At 39.2% G+C, this 18956-nt stretch overlaps 2 protein-coding genes across 3 annotated transcripts; both read right to left on the bottom strand.

Moving 5' to 3' along the window:
• Positions 1-9518: 9518 nt before the first annotated feature.
• On the bottom strand, positions 9519-9860 carry RB195_016904 (uncharacterized protein; the record flags this gene model as incomplete). Its single annotated transcript, XM_064183643.1, has 1 exon — positions 9519-9860. One exon carries the CDS (start codon positions 9858-9860, stop codon positions 9519-9521), a length of 342 nt encoding a protein of 113 aa, XP_064039524.1.
• Positions 9861-10246: 386 nt separating this feature from the next.
• On the bottom strand, positions 10247-17259 carry RB195_016903 (uncharacterized protein; the record flags this gene model as incomplete). Of its 2 annotated transcripts, XM_064183642.1 has the most annotated exons (14): positions 10247-10393; positions 11292-11476; positions 11900-12117; positions 12168-12278; positions 12354-12464; positions 12535-12629; positions 12713-12839; positions 12920-13021; positions 13086-13189; positions 13258-13318; positions 15693-15791; positions 15846-15980; positions 16640-16703; positions 17175-17259. In XM_064183642.1, the coding sequence occupies 14 exons, from the start codon at positions 17257-17259 to the stop codon at positions 10247-10249; spliced, it is 1644 nt and encodes a 547-aa protein (XP_064039522.1). The 2 variants fall into 2 exon arrangements, with proteins under 2 accessions (XP_064039522.1, XP_064039523.1); XM_064183641.1 differs by lacking the exons at positions 16640-16703; positions 17175-17259 and having other exon boundaries at positions 15846-15976.
• Positions 17260-18956: the final 1697 nt, after the last annotated feature.

Below are 18956 nucleotides of genomic sequence, written 5' to 3'. Positions count from 1 at the left end.
ATTAAAATAAAGAAACCGGAACTAAACATGACATTATTGCATAAAAAGTATCCAAGAACTGTGCTGCTAGCCAGGTTGCCTTCCGACTTGCAGTTTACATTAGAAATAATTAAATAATAGAGTTGTGAGTGTCAGATTTGGTGACAACGCTATATTTGTGCAAGTGGAAATTTGCTAAGATTTAAAATAAATATTTACATGTACTCATTTCAATCTTACATTTTAGCGGGAACATACAACTAATTGATGTTGGGCTTCCGAAAAATTCTAGTGCTAACTGAAATGTTAGATAAGTTAAAGTTCCCCTCAACATCTTTGGTACGGATGGATCAATCAAGCAGTGGAGTGAAAATCGTTTTCTGTTTGCAAATACAGTTTCTGGTGCACATTTAACTTTATCACGCAATTATTAGGAGTGAGTTCTGGTAGGGGAACGCGAACGAAGTCGTCATGTGACTATCATCCTACAATTAACTTCGGGTCAATTCCGAGACCGTATTTGGTAGTTCGAAGTATTCAATTTGTGGTTGAATTATCACTTCAAATTGCATTTATATTATCGAGTTTGATAAGCTGTACACGAGGTTGTTAAACAAATTTGTTGGCTAACGTTTCGGCCATATCGCCCTCGTGATCGATCAGTCAGCGGTCCATGCTAGGCGTCTCCGATATAAGGTGAGCATTCAGTGTAGTCGCTAAATTTGTGATTGAAAGTAGGCGTGGAGTCTATCAGTTTAGTTGTGGAGAGGTTGGTCGTTTGAATTGTAGATTGAATATCGCCCCTTTCAGGCTCTGAAGAAGGCGATATTCAATTTTCAACTTCAAAGTGCCTCAATTATTAGACTATTTCAGTTCTGGATAAGTTTATTAGGAAGTATTGCATGAGTATAACATTCAGATGAAAAAACGAATACTATTTATTCCATGAGAGTTCGTAAGTTCGTAATTCGTAAGTAACATCTTTACAAAAATATTGTGGAAGCTATCTGTTGTACAACGTTTCTTTTTGTATTCTATATAGTAAATAATCTGAGAGAGTAAATTCGTTATGAAAGACTAACAATTTTACGAAAATATTGTGGGAGCTTGAGCAATGATATATCTTACTCAAACATGCGTTACAAGGAAAAAAAATATTTCTTCTGTCTTTTCATATATGTATGACTTAGAATCCAGCACATGTTTGAGGTACATTTCCATGAACAGAAATTTTGATAGAGTCAGTAAAAGCAGTACTCAACTTCAAGAAAAAGTCTAATTTTATTTCATGTAGTTGTAGCATGGAACCTACGGTTGCTAACAATATATTTGAAATATTGCCGAGACAAACGACTTCCCTGTTTAAGAGTCTTTTTAGCAATTTCAAATATATCTCTAAGAATGTAGACCTAGCTTAAACAATGGAGGGCGAACACGATGGCTTTGGTCAGATCGGAATTAACCAGCGCCACCCAATTCACTGCTGCATTATTTATGTTTCACAAACATTTACAACAGAAAACCGGAATTATTTTTTTGTTTAGAGATCTTCTTTGAACTCTAAAACGTAGATTTCAGTAAAACCATCTCCGAGTCGAAAGAAGTCTTATTCCGTTGCATATGTATATATTGCGTATGGCAATACCGTAGAATTTCAGATTGCTAAGCACAGATTTGAATTAGCGTATTTCCGAGGACAACAACTTCTTAATTTCAAATATATGAACAAGAATAGAGGCGTAAATATAGCCGTGAAGGACAAGTTCACCAGTTGTCGACAGATCAGAATCAACCACGGTCACTTAATATAGTATTTCACATTCATCATCTTCTACAGAAAACCGGAGCTTTTTGTTTGTAGAAGTTCCGCGAACTCCAAACAAATGGCGTTATCTTCCATTCCCATTTCGTTCTTTTCTTTCCTGTAATAGAGTTATGAGGAAAAACATAATTCTGAGTAACTGGTCTCCGAATAGAGCGTAAAGAATAGAATGAATAGGTTTTCTCAAGTACGAAGTGTCTTATATACGACAGTAATACCAAGTTATGGGGAGATAAAATGGAAAAAGGATAAAGTGTCTGGCGTTAATCAGTCCGCTAGGGATACGCCCCCACGTTCACTTCAATTCAGAATCGTTTGAGGTTTACGAACGTGTAACATGCCTATACATTGACTTGAGGACATTGGGCAAACCGATGTATCAGTCAGTGTTTTTATCCTTCCAGACAAGTCTGGTACCAATTTATCTTTTGTTGTTTTGTAGCGAAAGAAACATGAATGTAAATGGTTGTAACGTCTCGATTCCAGGAATTCAATGTTTGTGTGCGCAGTTTCCGTGTGGCCATTATTCTAAGGCTAGAGGATATGAACGGTGAGTGTAAACGAGTAAACTTTGACATGTTTTCTTCAGCTTTATTTCTGTTGTCTATGAAACTAGAATTGAATGCGAGCCCAAAGAAGTTGGAAAAAGAAAGAAAAAAAAAACAACAAAGTGTTCTTTACCTGAAATGATATCATATCATCTGGACGTAAAACATCGGGGAATAAAACTCCTCAGAATGTTATTTTCAATACGACGAATAGAACAATAACTCATAATAAAGGAGCATGATTCCAATTTGGTGTACAGAGAATAACCTAAGAGCAAGAAATCAAATTTCCCAAACATTGCTGAAAAAACTTCAAAATTTCACTTGACAGTTGCGTTTATCATTAGTAACACACAGGTAGAAGAACGTTGTTTTAGTGATCAGAATAGATTTTTAGGTATTGCATTTTAAAAAACAATAAATCGGCACATCGAACAGTCAACTTTTTTTTTCTCCACAAACGTACCGACCTTTCCATTTCCTAGGATTATAGCACATAAATTCGTAACGTAACGTAACATTCGTAATCATTCGTAACGAACGCATCGATCCAGGTGTTATGACTAGAACTGTGAGTGATTATTAATGATTACGAACAGCATCATACCTTCTGCAGACAAGTCTATCAAGTCCCGAAATGTCCTTTAAACTGGAACTCCTGATTAGAGAAATAGAAAAAAACAGAAGAAAGTGGCAGTCAGCCACTGTAATTTGAGTGTTATAACTAATCCTAGGAAATGGAAGGGTCGATACATCTGTGGAGAAAAAAAAAGTTGACTGTTCGATGTGCCGATTTATTGTTTTTCAAAATGCAGTACTCAGAAAACTACTGTGGTCACTGAAACAACGTTCTTTTAACTGTCTGTTACTAATGCCAAAATGATGCTGGCAATTTTGTGATTCGCGGTGTTAAGTGCAGACTGAAAAGAAACACTGGGCTATGGAAAAACCCTGACCACACAAAATGTTGTGAAAAGGACTACTACAACAACTGATACTGTATTTAACTCTGCTCAAACATCTTTTAGAATTGAGATAAGTTTACATAAGTTTGGCTTCTTTCAGCTATTTGCCGTGCTCAATGATGTGCTACAAAAAAAAATGTGTGTAATATGTAGATGTGCTATACTTCCCATTAAATGAAGCATTTTGTAATACAAAAAGTGCGCTATTTAGCAAATCTCAGGGATGTCATATCAACTAGAAGTAATATGTATTTCTCTACGTTCACCAGGAATGAACGTTCCTACGCTGTTAGCTTGTTAGTTGAATACTAATTTAGTGTTGATCTGACGTCACGAAGAAACTGGCGGGAAAAGCCAGCGATGGGGATGTAGATTGCGACATCTGGGGTTTTTCCGCTACTCTCTGCCTAATCGCCGTGAAAAACGGCGAGGGAACCGCTTTAGTCCCTACGAAGTATGTTAGAACGTTCCTCTATTTATCCGTTCCGATTCCTCCCCAGCAGCTTATTCTTTGGCTTCACTTGAATAGGCTGGTATGATGATCTCTTCAATCTTCGACCGCTCGCATCTGGATGCAGCGCGTGCACAGGGGTGGCGCATTGTAAATAAAGTCTATGTCCTTTTTACGACAATGATAGAGAAATGAACGAAGCCACTCCGGATCCCGTAATCTACAATCTCACTTCTGGCTTTTCCCCGGGTTCACTCATCATCTCAGATCAGTGGCACGCTGCCTTTAAAACATCAGCGGTGGTACGATCCACGTGTGGACCACATGGATTAAGGCGACCATACTATTCGTACACCATTTCACGAAGAAAAGACCAAAAATTGCTTCCAAAAAAGAGAGTAAGAGAAGAAAGGGTCCGTGCAGAAAAATATTGCCACTAGAGAAAACATGACCCACGGTGGGTGGTGGTGGTAGGTCAGAGGTTAAAAATAGTGCTCTGCACCCAAGTGTCAGAAAGTTTGAAAGAGCGAGCGCTCTTTTGAAAAAAAAGTGAAAAAAGAAGTATGTTGTCCTAAAACAACGCGTTTTCATAGCTAATCTCAGTATTCTTACAAATCATTGCTCAGTTCATACTAAACAAAAAATCAAAACCAAAAATATTCAGCTGGGCTTGTCAACGAAAGCACTCCCACGTTACAGTGTGAGGATGAAAGGTCCGGGATTCTGCATAGGATTCAATCCTGACGGAATCTAGTCTAGAGTCGAAATTGGAATTTGTTAATGTATGATACTGGTTTAAGTTAGAGAGAGATTGATCAATATTAAGTTGGTTACTTTTCTAATACTTCAATACTTTTTAATACTTTGAAAAGAAAAATTGGCCTTTGAAAGCTAAGACACGTCTTTTTCCTGGAGCTCAGCTCAATCAGTCCAAGAATAGCGCTCGAGACGTGTCGCCGTTTACTTTGTCCTCGCCCATAAGCCATTCACCACCAACTTAAAGGGGTAACTAACTAACTAGTCTGGGAATTAGCGCTGATGTTACCCATCAGCGCTAATTCCCAGACTTCGTTCCATCAGATCGCAACTTCTCAGAGGCCCTTAAAGGCATCACACCACGAATCTGAGGTGGTGCAGATATCAGGTGGAGTATTCGTATACAGGATGGGAGACTACGGAGAGGGGGGTGATTCCGTCCATTTTTTCCTAATTGCCGTAAAAAACGGCGCGGAAGATACGGCTTCATTCGTTTTGGCGCACCATTTTGTACAAGAGGTTCGATTGGAGCGCGCCAGTCTTGTGCGGCGCCGCATCTTCCGGGCCGTTTTTTACGGCAATTAGCAAGAAATGGACGGAATCACCTCCCTCTCCAGGTCTCCCATCCCGTATACGAATACTCCACCTGAAATCTGCACCACTTCAGATTCGTAGGGTGATGCCTTTAAGCATTCCTGAAGCGAAAATTGGTTAATTGTTTTACTGACTTTGAATCCATTAGTACTTTAGTAGTTCTTTGAGTCCCAGCCTCTCAACTTCTGATCCTTGGAAAGTGCAACCTTTCCGAAATGATAAAGCGGAACGATAGACACCTGTGGTGAATACATCCACGGATGACCATCAATGTGTGACTAAGAGACTATGAAATTGTAAATGCTATGCATGTGTAAAAAAAGTAAGCAGCCAAGCTAACAAATTGTGCACAATAAAAAAGTTTTAGGTCCACTCTTTTGATGGAATTTCTGTACTTCTCATGAAGCAAAGTTTTGGAGTATTGACAGTCAAATTTTCTCTGAATAACATCTATGAAAGTCAAGGGTTCAGAAACACAGCTTCTTTCGCAATCGGGAATCACATGCTGCTTTTCTCTTTTATCGGAGTTATTTTTTTTGCAACAAAAATTGATTTGGTTCCAAAGATCAGTATTGCTGCCTTCTCGCTCTGTTCTGTCACTTGTTTCGAAGGGTTTTTGCTTCGTTAGTTTAGTGAAAACCATGAAGGCATAGAAAAGAAAAAAAATGTTTTTTTTAGCAGCATTTATGTACAAATAGAAGGGAAATACTGAAATTTGCATAATTCTAGCAATGGGTAAGATAAGGTGGAATTTGTGAAGAACCAGTAACCGCTCGTCTTCTATTCTGTCCAGCCTTGGCTGACTCTCCACCAAAATGTCCTACCTCTCTTATTGCCTCAGCTGTGACGGCACACTGTTGTATGACAGGACTAAAAGTGCTTCACTTCGCCATAATTCATCTGGTTATCTACTGAAAAGTGTTCCTCTAGATATTCTAGCTCCAATGAGTCGAAGAAATTTTCTGAGTTAATACAACGAAATACGCTTTTTTTTGTATTTTAGCGCTGTGTGTGTTTGGGGACTTTAGGAGCTTTCCTATTCATTCTGCAGATTCGTTCATCAAGTAATGTTAAGACTTTGTCGAAGACGCAGATGTGCGACTTAGCCAGAACAAGTTGGGAAATGTGAGACACGAATACTATACAGACCATACCGTGTCTCATAGATGTTAACATCGCAGCTGTTCGGGACAGTGTTGTACTGGAGCCAGACGATAACAATCTAGCATTTCGGTTTACTCGCCGTATGATTTTCGCCTTTCCGGATCGTTAAAAAGGACCTCAGGATCGCAATTATTCGACGACTAAGATGGTAAAGAAATTTGCGTTCCAATAGTTGGAGACCCAATCTTTTTTTTTTCTACAAGAGCAAAACAAAGAACATAGCTGCAGTCACGGGTATGTTGGCTAATTTTGACCTAGAATGTGCCACCCTGAAGATCGCTACGCGGAAACAAATATGATATAACTGCGAACAACATGCGGGAAGCATTTACGCTGCGGTCTAAAGTTGCTGCAGTTTTTCCTAGTTTTTTCAACCATCTTAGATTTTTTGGTGAGCTAGAGAAGAAGGCTGTACTTTATTCTAATCAAAATGTTCTTAAAAAATGTCGGGAAAATGGTTTTTGATCACTGCGGTTGCGGTGTGTTCATTAGTAGAGCAATCGGGAACACCCACATTGATATTGATAGAATATCCACTCCATATATCAGCAGTATTGCTGTCCACATTCCTTTAACTTTCTTTTAATATGGTATGTTTTCTATTAAGGCGCCATTCATGTTTACATGCCTCTAGCATTCTTAACTTATTGCATAAATCTTTCAATTTTACTTGATTTCTGATGACATTGACATGAAGATTTAACTCATCACGTTCATGTCGTGCAGAGTACTAGATGAACATACATGCTAATCGAATTAATTTCATAACTGAAATGTTTTGTGCTTTTTAATCCTTTGAACTAGTAAAACTGGGTTATTAACTCCTCCAAGATTCCCGAGGTGGATTTCAAGAAACTTTTCAATAGTGGTGTTCTTCTGCTGTTCAGTAAAATCAAAAAAAAAACTTTCTTCTGGTTGCGTAAAAAGCACTCTGTCATTGCAAAAGGTCAGCGTCATTCTAAATCAATTAAAGCTCGAGAAACAAGAACTAATTAAAACTCAAGTTAAAGGTGTTTGGCATTGTTTGAGCGTGTGGAGAACACAATCTATAGGCGAGGTTTATTGGCAAAATAAACGAACACTGATAACGGTTTTTATTTCCTGGGAGGAAATTGGGCAAGCGAAAATTTTTGTTTCCAGCGCTACTCTGCCATTGGGCAGTACCGAGCATGAATCTTATCAAAACAAACATACAACGATTAATTTTTTATGTCATCATTTGGCTATTTCGGTCTCTGTTGGACTGAGATTTTTATGACAGAATTAATGAAAATTGTTTTATTTTTAGTGGAGAACAGTCAAAGCGGAACATTGAGTTTTTTATGAACCAAGATAAGTTTCCTGTACATTTGACAAATTCGTAATCAGTACTCAGGATCATGTTAAATTATTGCTTACCTAACGCGAAGTAGTTATATTCGTCCACATAATTCTGAATAGTCACAGTGGCGAAACTTTGCCCGTTTTTTTTTCAGTTTTATGGGGTGAGTTAATGAGTAAAGAAAAGCAAAAATGGGCGGAATTTGGAGTTAAAGGGAATAATCGAAAAGTAGGCGGAAAATCATGCAGAGGTGGAGAACGCCGAATGCGATGGCATATGTACTAAATCATAGATCCTGTTGCTGAAGATCGTCTCATCGTAGAATAGTCTGAAATGGCTAACGTTCTTACATTGTTCTTACATATCTTACATGTTGCATAAATTTTTTTTATTTTTTCTTCTTTAATACTAATATGCACATATTGATGCGTAGCATTAAGGTCGACCGACATTGCCTAGGATATAAAGCCCAGAGTTCATCTGTATGTCGTCCCATCTAACATGATGCACGGATCGAAGACGGTACCACCATCTACAATGATGACGAAGATCACGGATAAGAAGCTGCGTTAACGGGTATCTTGGCTAATTTTGACCTAGAATGTAACAACCTGAAGATCGCTATGCGGAACAAATTTGGTATAACTGCGAACGACATGCGGAAAGCATTTACGCCGCGCCTAAAGTTGCTACAGTTTTTCCTAGTTTTTTCTACCATCTTAGTTTTTTGTTGAGCCGGAGAGGAATGCTGCGCTTTATTTTAATCAAAGTGTTTTAAAAACTCCCTAGGTCGTATTCCAAAGTTCTGGGCTGATGTGGTGAGGGAAAATCTGGGAAGTGGATCCTATGAACGGCTTAGGAGAGCTTTGTAAGATAATGCACGGATGAATTGATTGTGTGCAACTTTTTGCTGTAGATCGAGAGCTCTACATGGTGTTATATACAAGGGCGACGTACACGGCGGCTGAAGATTCAAACAATCACATAGCGCAATAATATATGCGATTCAAAGTCGTGAAATTCAACTCATTCTGAGCATTCAGATAGGACTTCTACACTAGTTTCTAAATCAGATAGTAGAAAATAAATGCTGGAACAGAGGCAGGTGAATTTTCATTTTTTTTTTGCTATATATACATATATATAAGGGGCCACAATTAGTCGCTGTCTGACAACAGGACCAGCAGTTTCCATCACTAGTACAATATTTTTGAGTAGCAATCTGTAAGAGGGTGTCAGAGAAGTATACGGAGAAACAGGCAAACTAAAGTGAGAAACAGTTAGCTCTATGATCATTAAGTATAAAAAACTTATAGCATTGAGAGAATTCGTTTCAGCAGGTTGCTCTTGAGGGAGTTGCCAGCACCAGTTAGGTATCTGGGATATTAATCAAGACAGTCGTTTACCTTCTGAAATGTATCATTAAGCAGAAAAGGCTGCTATCGCGTTCTTGGGTGCTAATCCCCCAGATCCTGTTCCGGAGAATTATTAATGTGTGGTCCTGTGAAAGGTGGCACCGGGATCCTAACACTGCAAGGAAAACTATGTGTGCGGACAGTCGGGGCTGAAGTGGATACGCACGAGGACATAGTAGCCACTAGGCTTGCGTCCGACATTGATGGTTCATCCCCTGCCGCGTGGGTCACTACCTTGGGAAGCCCTAAGGATACCGCCGTACCTTCTTGCACTTTACTCTTACTCTAGCCCCATGCCATCTCTTACACTAGGCTCTGGCACTTGTGAGGAATCTCTGATTCTCACTGATTGTTTCGCCACTCCCTTGTGTACTCGAGTGCATACAATACACACAGAGTTATTATTCAGTCTTCATCCCACACTATATATATATATATATATATATATATATATATATATATGCACTCGAGTACTATGCACTATGCATATATGTACTACAACATTAAAAGGGGCAGAACCTAACCAGCCACTGACTACGGCCTCGGCAAGTATAAACCTCCGGCTCCACTCCGCCACCGCCAGACAGCCTCAGGACGCCGGTTGCCTCCAGCCCGTACCAGCTCCCCTCCTCCCTCTTAGCAGATGGTATTGCTCGAAAGTGGTGCTGTTGTTCGTGATCGACCCTATCAACTTCACGTGGCCGTTCCGGTTGCCGCTTGCCAGGTGACATGTTGATGGAATGAATTTCGAGACACAGAACGGCTCCTTTTATACAGGCGAAAGTGGGCGGAGCGTAAAGCGCACGAAACGGAGGAGAGCTGTGGGACCATTGTCGCGTCCGCATTACGCGCGCTTTAGATGTGAAAGGAGTCACGTGCAATCCGCGACAGCTGCGATACTGCCAACAACCTTCATATAGGTCTATAGAAGGGTGGCTTCTATACTAATATAATGAATAGTTGGAATGCTTTTCTTGACTAGGAAAATGTCAGTATATTTCTCACTTCAGGAAACCCCAAACATTTTGCTGTGACGTCCAACGAAATTTTCTAATAACGTCTGTGGCCAGGAAATAGGAATCTTAAGACAAGATAATTCAAAATCACTTAATAATCATTGACGAAGGAGTTCTGTTATGGTTTAATATGTTTTATATTGGAGTCTTATTAGCAATTAGTGAGAATTTCCCAATAGAAATGGAAGTAGGGAATGAAGTTGGAATAGGAATGATTAGATCCTCGTTGCTTCCACATCAGAGATGGTCTCCGGCATAGGTTTGTTCACAGTTTCTGGTAAAAGCACCGCCATTAGAACAGCCGCAATTAATGACAATACCGCTAGTGGAATCACCATGGAGAGTCTCCCTTGAGCTTCAACCTAAAATTTGAAGATTACTGATTTCCAATTATTTAACTTTGAAAGCACACAAATTGTAGTAATAAAAATGAGATTGAGCATTTCATTAACGGCTTGACCAGTTAATGGTTCTGTTGATTGCATTTCTGCCTTTGATGTTTTGATAAACACAACTGCGGCACTGCAATTACACATACAAGTATATATGTGGACTGGTTGCTACTTACATTCTTTAGTGCAGATAAGATTTTGCATTGAAACACTTAAGGATCTTAGCTCTGATTTGTTGGATACAAGCGGTGCATTTGATAACAGTAATTGTAAACAATTTTTGCTGTACCTTCTTAATTCTGACTGCCCTTAAAAAATGTATGCGTGCAGTCTCAGAATTATTGGACGATAAGAGTTGAAGGGACGAGTAGCGCAGTCGGTTAGAGGTCAATGGTTTGAAACCGCTTCAGTGCAGACCAAACCTTTCATACCTCTAGGGTCGATAAATTGCGACCAGACTTGTCTGGGAGGATAAATGCGCTGAGTTGATGGGGAACTGGCCTCCGCAAGGCATTGCGTAGGCCAACACACGTTCCAAAATCCCAACGATTACGAAGAAACCTAACGTACGTAAAACGCGTCGGCGCATATTAAGTGGATTGAAACGCCAGTGAGTTTATCGTCCATCTTTTTTAGTAGTATAAAAGTTGTTTGGAGAGCTTAGCCCCTCTCAAAATTGCATTACTTAGTACACGAAAGTGTGAGTGAAAAATGAAAGAAAAAATTAAAAGATATAAACTATACATAAATACGAATATCATTTTTTGGATTGTCACACTTGGGGGAATCGAGATTTGTTAGAGAAGTCAGGACGCGAAAGAAGTCAGCCTGTTTTCTATTTGAAAAGTGGATTTAACTTTAACCTTACCAGCCACAATGCCAAAAACGACGATATTACAGCTCCAAAGCGTGCTATCATTGAACAACATCCCACAGCTGTAGTCCGTATGACTGTTGGAAATAGTTCAGCAGTGAATGTGTAAATAGCAATGAAAGCTACCGTAGCTGCTCCTTTAGTAATAACTATTTGTAGCATTCCCCAAACCAGCGCTACTGAAATAAACAAGCTTAGAGTAGGAGCAATTGAAATGTCGAAGTCAGATAAAGAAACGAGTCTTATGTCAGATTTGGTGCATCAGTGTTTTTCGGAGAATTAGAGAGAACCTTAATCACCTTTCTTCAGCAAATAAAGCCAAGAACAAAGCACTGTTTTTTTATTCTATAAGAAAAGGTTAAAAAACTTTCTGAGCAGATCTGCTGAAACATTCTTATCGTAGGACTCTCCCAACTACCTACCTTGTTTTTACTACATACGACATATAATACATACATGCTACTTTTATATAAGTAGTAGATATATACTTATAGACGTACCTTCCTATAAATAATTTGCTTAAATGAAAAAAAAAAACTACTGTTCTCAGTTATGATGCTTCAATATGCGGTCTATTCACAAGACAATTACTATGAGCGTACCATTGTCACCAATAAGCCAGTTGAGAAGGAGGCAAATTCCGGCAATTAAGAAACTGCCTGCGACCATGGCTCGTCGTCCAACACGGTCGATGAAGAAATAGACAAGTAGAATAGCAGGAATCTCTATAGCTGCGCTAATAGTGAAGTTAATGTATAGATCGCCACCGGCGATATCACTCTTCATCGTCAATCCATAATATATCATCGCATTGACGGGCCTACAAAATTAGTGCTAGATTCTACTAAATTTATCTCTTCGTGATTTTACCATGCAAAGAAGCAGACTAGTGTTCTTATACGTAGTCTTCGTGTACGGAAAAGGTCTACAATGCCATAAGAAATGTCCTTAGTTTTGTGTTTCTTTTCAAGCTGCTCCCACCTAAAAAATGTTGAAGTTGTATAAGTCTGCAAAAGCTCGAAGGTGATTTCTAGATTCTATCATGCTCTCAGTTACCACTTGTCCGGCACACTTGTTCTGTTTATTCTTGCAGCCTTTTGCATTATAGCATTTGCTTCTTCGTATCGCTCCTTAGTCACAAGCCATCGCATACTTTCCGGCACCAACCTAGACACAGTGTTCCGTCGTCAGCTATACTTCTCCTAGTAAATGGTAAGGTGAAGTATGGTTTACTTACCACCAGTAAACAAGCAAGAGAAGGGATGGTAGTGCTATCACTGCATGTAGAAGTCGATAGTCAGTTATGAGGTAGGCCAACCCCACCAGAATCATCTGAATTGGTTGTCTTTATCGTAACCATCAAATTTATTTATCTAGATTTTTGTTCTCGGACATAAATGAAGAAAAAGAGTGACCTCTCCTATAGCTATGGAAGTCGCAGTCCCAACTGCAACAATCTTCCTGTAATTTGGTCCAACAAGTTCAGTCCCTATCACAATAGCTATCGCGTAAAGTCCTGGATGTGTGAAGCCGGTGCCGAACCTAAATTTTACGAGAATAGCGTTTTAACACCTTCATGCACAATATCTACACAGAAGAAACGTTAGATTGGATCAAGTTACTTTAGGATTGCATATAGCCACCACGTTGGAGCCACTGTCAACAATATACCACTTATTACTTCGATCACAATCGCTAGGTAAAACATTCGTTTCCTGCCAACCCTACAAGAGTTTATTTAAAGCATGGTCTTTAGCAAAATGTGATTTAAATGATAACAGCGCTCACCTATCGCTCATAACTCCGCATATTATCGAACCTACCATATGACCGACATAATAGAACGCCTGTACGACCCCTTTGATCCACGATTGTTCTTCGACAACAGGCCACTAAACTTAGCGGAATAAAGTAAAAATTAGTTAACTTTTGTTCCATATGCTAGCAACATGTTGCTTACTCTGTCAACAGCCGAATATCTGGTGGTTGTGCAATTTTCCATGATTGTACTGTTGTCGCAACTGGAATGAAAGGTTTGAAGTTTTTGTGCAGGCCGCATCATTTTTTATTCTCCATCTTTTTTGTTTTCTTGTCATTTTGTATAGTGTTCTCTGTTCTCCAATGAAATAGCGCGTCGATAATTACTACCACCATAAACTTTCAGATAAGAAAATTTTCTTCACACTTTTACAACTATTTACTACTTGTCAAAAAAGAAAACTATCAATGAAAAGTTTAACTTCCACTTATATGTATATTTATTCTTTGCCGTTATTAGTTATTCACTAACTAAACTGTCTAACGATAAACAATTCTAGACTTGTTAGTCACAAAGAGCTTAAGAACTTGCAATTGCATGACATTATTTTTTCACCAATAGTAATCACTTTAACATGCGCTTACATGATGTGTCGTTAAAATCCGGAGAAAATTATATTTGAACCTCCGGTCACATTTGAATTCGGAAGAGGTAGAAGGAGAAAAATGTGACGCCATGGTTAGCTAAATATATCACTAGCACCTTTGTAACTTTACAATGACTGAGTTCGTCAATCCAAGCAAAGAGTACGATAGAAGAGCGACGATTGTAAAAAATACCTTCGCCCCGCAAGAGACCCGTCGGAAGCATTAAATTTTTCGGGTACCCAAGAAGAAATGTATATGATCTTTCGTAGATATATGCAGAACAGAGAAGTCCTACATAGTCCTTTCACACTGACGAAGAAAACAACGATTGGGCAGAAATCAACAAAGTCTCGAGAAAACACACGATAAGCTCAAAACACGATTTTGAAAGACTTGAAGATCTTGCTTTGGTGATTGACTTCCGCTTAACAAGAGCTTAGCAATCTTTCGTCGGATCGCTCAGAAGAACCTCAGACGTACATAGATATAGATAGATGTACCTTGTAGACCGTCAAGTACTATCTGAAGCCACCAGTTGCTCAAGCTCTCAATTTTTTGCCTTTTCCGACCTAAACCTTCAGTACTTCTACATATGGGGCGGTGTCGAGAAACAGCCCAACAAATTGGTGCCCCCCTAATGTCACCTTTTTTCCGGCACGCCACTTAGCCAGGGTTCACGGCCACGAACTGCGATCAATTAAAGGCATCACCTCACGAGTCTGAGGTGGTGCAGATTTTAAGTGGAGTATTCCTATAAGGGATAGTAGATTATGAAGAGGAGGGTGATTCCGTCCATTTCTTCTTAATTGCCGTAAAAAACGGCCTGGAAGATGCGGCGTCGCACAAGGCCGGCCCTCTCCAATCGGAACTCAATGTGGAAAGTAGCACGCCGGAACGGCCGATGTCGTATCTTCCGGGCCGTTTTTTACCGCAATTAGGAAGAAATGGACAGAATCACTCTTCTCTCCATAATCTACGATCCCATATACGGATAGTCCACCTAAAATCCGTACCACCTCAAGTTCGTGGAGTGATGCCTTTAAATCAAGCCGATGAGCTAAAAACAGCGTGCTTGCGCTTTAGCGCTTATTATAAATCGAGTAAGTGGTAGAAACGCAAGACTGCTATATCAGATGAAAGTTTTCAGCAAGGATCCTTCAGATAAGACATGACAGCAGTTTTGTTGATCTTTTGTATTTGACTAAATCAATATTACTACTGATACTATTTGGCTTTTTTTTCCTTAACAAATAGTATCTTTACGTTGGGCATTTGTGAAGGCCTTAAGAAGATTCATATAAGTTGGAAAAATCCTTCGATTCCTCGAAGAGTGCACACTTATCTTTTCACCCTCAAAAATCCTTTGTAGATATCGATGTGTCTGCGCTTGACTCAAGTAGTCGCCGCGGAGGAGTCCTATTACGCGTCACGTGCTATTGTCCATGACTGGACGGTATATATAAACAGTTGGATAGTACCAGTGCTTGGCCTTCAATCTCTTCATCGTCTTCTGATTCAGCTGGATCTTGCTTGAGCACAGGTAACAGATCTTCATCATCATTAGGTGCAACTCAAACCGAATGACGACTCCACTACGTTCTCCATTCCTCCTGGACAATCACTTCGTAAATCGATTTCCACTATCCCTTGATTTACTTGACTTAATCGGCGGGCTGATGTCATCGCCTGACACGATTACCCAACCTTATCAAACTTATCAACCTACCGTGTCTGTGTGTATACGCCGCGGCTGGATATAGAGTCGTTGTTTCCGTGTATTGATTTGTGTTGCTTTATCGTTTGTTCCCTAATAAACCTTATGCTAACTAGTTTAGGCGCATAATCTTTGTTATTGTAGCCGAACGTTTAGTGCAATCGAAGAAAATGCTATATGTTGGAAGTCGGGGCAGAAATTTCTTTCAATAAACCATATTTCTTTTTGTATGATACGATACTGCAAAGATCTCTACGTATAATCCTAAGTCTTACATCACTTCTGATGTAAGACCCACGAAAGTCCAACTCATCACATGCATGGCGACGAATAAATTCGGAATACACAGCAGAATATACTGAATAAATTGATATCTGAAATAACGAAAATTTAGTTACGTCTGGATGAGAAACAGAGCGGTAGTTCACCTTCCAAAATTACCGAGGTGTCGTACAAGAAAGTCGTCGAAAGTGATTTTCTTTGGTGGTTCGGTGAATTGGGCAATATCATTCTGTTCAGGATCCTTTGGTGCAACGCCATCGTTACGAATGGTATTCATTACTCTGAAATAGGGGAAAAAGCGTGCAGGAGATCTTTCATTGGCATCCATTCGTATTGAGCCTGTTGATCATTTGAGTGAGGTTATCTATAGTTCAGACATAGATCATGGAAAGGAAATACGTTGACAGAGTCTACGTCATGTTTTCTAATTTGGCAAAAATGCGGCGCCAATCTGTGGTCGTTGATTCTAATCGATCGCTGTTATTGATCTAACCAGTGGGATCAATTTGCAAATAATTTGTAATTTGGAGTTTGTTTATAATTTGGTTGTGAAAATTGCTCTTTTAAGTATGAACGCTTCAAATAGACATTCATTATGAAGTGGAACATTTTGTTATGGACATTCTTAAGAAGTTCTATTTCTTCAGTTTTTTCCCCACTGTACTTGGTAAGTGGTAACCTCGTAAATGGTTTCCCGACGATTTTTGGTACCTTTGGATGTCGATAGTCCGCACAATTCTTACAAGTAACCGGGATTAAATAAATTATTTTATGGAATGTGTCCAACATTTGCGGCAACATATGCATGTCTAATTCAATTCTACATTTGAGACATTACGACACACAACGACTTGATATTGGCCACAAAAAAATTTACTTCGTTGAATATTGAGAAAATACGGAATGAGCTAATCTACACGTTAGTTAGGTTAAAGTTCACCTCAAAACAATATCTTTAGCACGGATCCAGAAGTCGAGAGGAAATGCAGTGAAAGGTTTTCTACCTGCAAATACAGTTTCTGGTGCCCATTTTATATTCCCGAGTAATTATTAGAAGCGAAGTGAATAATGGGAATGAAGTCATGATGTGACTATCATCCTTTAATCAACTTTGGGTCAATTCCGACGCCGTATTTGGAAGTTCGATGTACTCAATTTGTCGTTGAACTGTCATCGCAAAATGCCTTCAACTCGATACACTATTTCAGCTATTATTTATTAGCTACATGTATTGGATTGGTTTAACAATTAGAAAACGAAGCGTTTCATTGTGAGCTGTGTTGTAACTGCAGTCGCGTCTTGTATCTTATGCGGCGTAATGAATAACAATTAATATGGAATAGTAAATACGAAACGTAAGGCCAGTACTACGAAGATATGAGAAAAAAATAGAAGTTTAAGTAGTAGTAGTAGTATTGATATTTCATGATTTTAAAAAGAACATACATATATGCTCTCTATCGTTTTACAATTACATGAGCTTTCAAGAGCATCGAGAATGTAGCGAAGAAGACCAAGAACACGAAACTGCGCGCTCACTTCTACAACAGCACTGTTCATCCTGCTCTAAAATACGTTTCGGAAACATTGGCGTTTTGCAAACAGGAGGAAAATGCGCTCATCGTCATATTACGCTAACGTTAAAGGGCGGAGCTAGTTCTTTGATGGAGATGTATCCGCGGGATATGCCAATGGCAGGATTGTGAAGGTGTGAAAGTAATTAACAGGACTTGAGGAAACTTTGCCCGTTTTCAGGTCACATATTTGTCAGAACTAAATTCTTGAAGTATATTTGAAATCAGCAGCTCATTTACTTTTGAATGGTATTTTCAAAATTTAATTTTGCCCACTTCCAAGAATTCCGACGGTTTGGGACGGATTTTGGGACACAAGTTAGTAGCGATGTTGTATCCCTCTTCACGCAGGTAAAAGAACGAATTCAATATTCTGTTCTATTCCAACGATAGAGGATAAGAAAAGCTGCCGTATGTGAAAGTAAAATTAAGTAAAACAGAGTAAAATCAGGTAAGCCGGACAACTGATGGGTTTCAATGACCATTGTCGGACGAGAGCAGTGAGCGACTGGATACTACTACCAAACACAGTGCTGGATGACCGCCATTCCGATGGCAGAACTTTTTTTTTACACAGCCTTCAAAAAGAAGTAAAATGGTCTACAGAACCCTCGCGAAAGACGAAGCCACTGGGCAACCATTCCGCATAATTGTGACAAAAGCAAATCGACGAACAACGGGAGCGTAGGAAATGCGTGCGGTAATGCAGAATGCAAGTACTCGCGTTATATTTTTATGAACCGAAAGCTAGAAGGAGACATTAAAAACAGCACGCAGCTCCGAAACGAAATCTTACTCTATTGCAAATGGTAATAGTATAGAATCCACTAATACTAAGAATAGATCTGAATCAGCCTTTATTGCACAAACAACAGCTTTTTAGTTTACTACAGTTTACAACCGGCGGGTTTCAACGAACGTCAACTTGGACCAGAGCTGTGAGCGACTGGTTACTACTACCAAACGCACTGCAGTATGACCGCAGTTCCGATTGCAGAACTTCTTTGCGGAGCCTTTTAGAGAAAATGCAATATTCTTTGAGTCCCTCGCGAAAGTAATTACTAAAATCTTAGTAATTACTCAGCCTGAAATCTTGTAGCCATTAAAGTTTTGTTATTTGTGGAAGTTCCGCAAGCTCAAAACGTAACTTTGAGTAAGCCGGTCTCCCATCAAAAAACGAATAACAGTTCTAAATTAGAATTGTTCTATAACTGACAGTATTTCCGAAATATGGTGAACTGGTACTCTCAAGAGGGCAACAAATATCATTTTAGGAATTTGGCTCATAAACAGGAAGGAAAAAAAGAAGAGAACTATAGTCTGGAGAGAAAGAAACAGGAAGGTGAATGCTTCTAATATCTGGCTTCCAATAATTCAGTGCTTGTGTGTGCACTCTACGAGTAGGCACTACCTTAGAGGTAGATCTACGAACAATGGGAGTAGACAAGCAAGATTGTAGAAAGTGAAGAAATGTTTGAAAGGAAATAACCCCAGTAACAGGGAGCTCTGAGTCAGTTGTTTTCACTTCTTTAAAATTTCACTACAAAATTAAAAGTGCACGGATGTCCAAAAAACCTGCAAAAGGCGGAGAAAAAACCTGTTTTTCATTTGACCATACATCATATCATAAAATCACACGTTAAAATCAAACATCTGAAATTAGCCCTAGATTGTTGATATAAA

This window comes from Necator americanus, chromosome II (assembly GCF_031761385.1).
Source record: "Necator americanus strain Aroian chromosome II, whole genome shotgun sequence".
Classification (NCBI taxonomy): Eukaryota; Metazoa; Nematoda; class Chromadorea; order Rhabditida; family Ancylostomatidae; genus Necator; species Necator americanus.
Note: the sequence above shows the minus strand (reverse complement) of the source record. Positions and strands in the feature narration are given on the sequence as shown.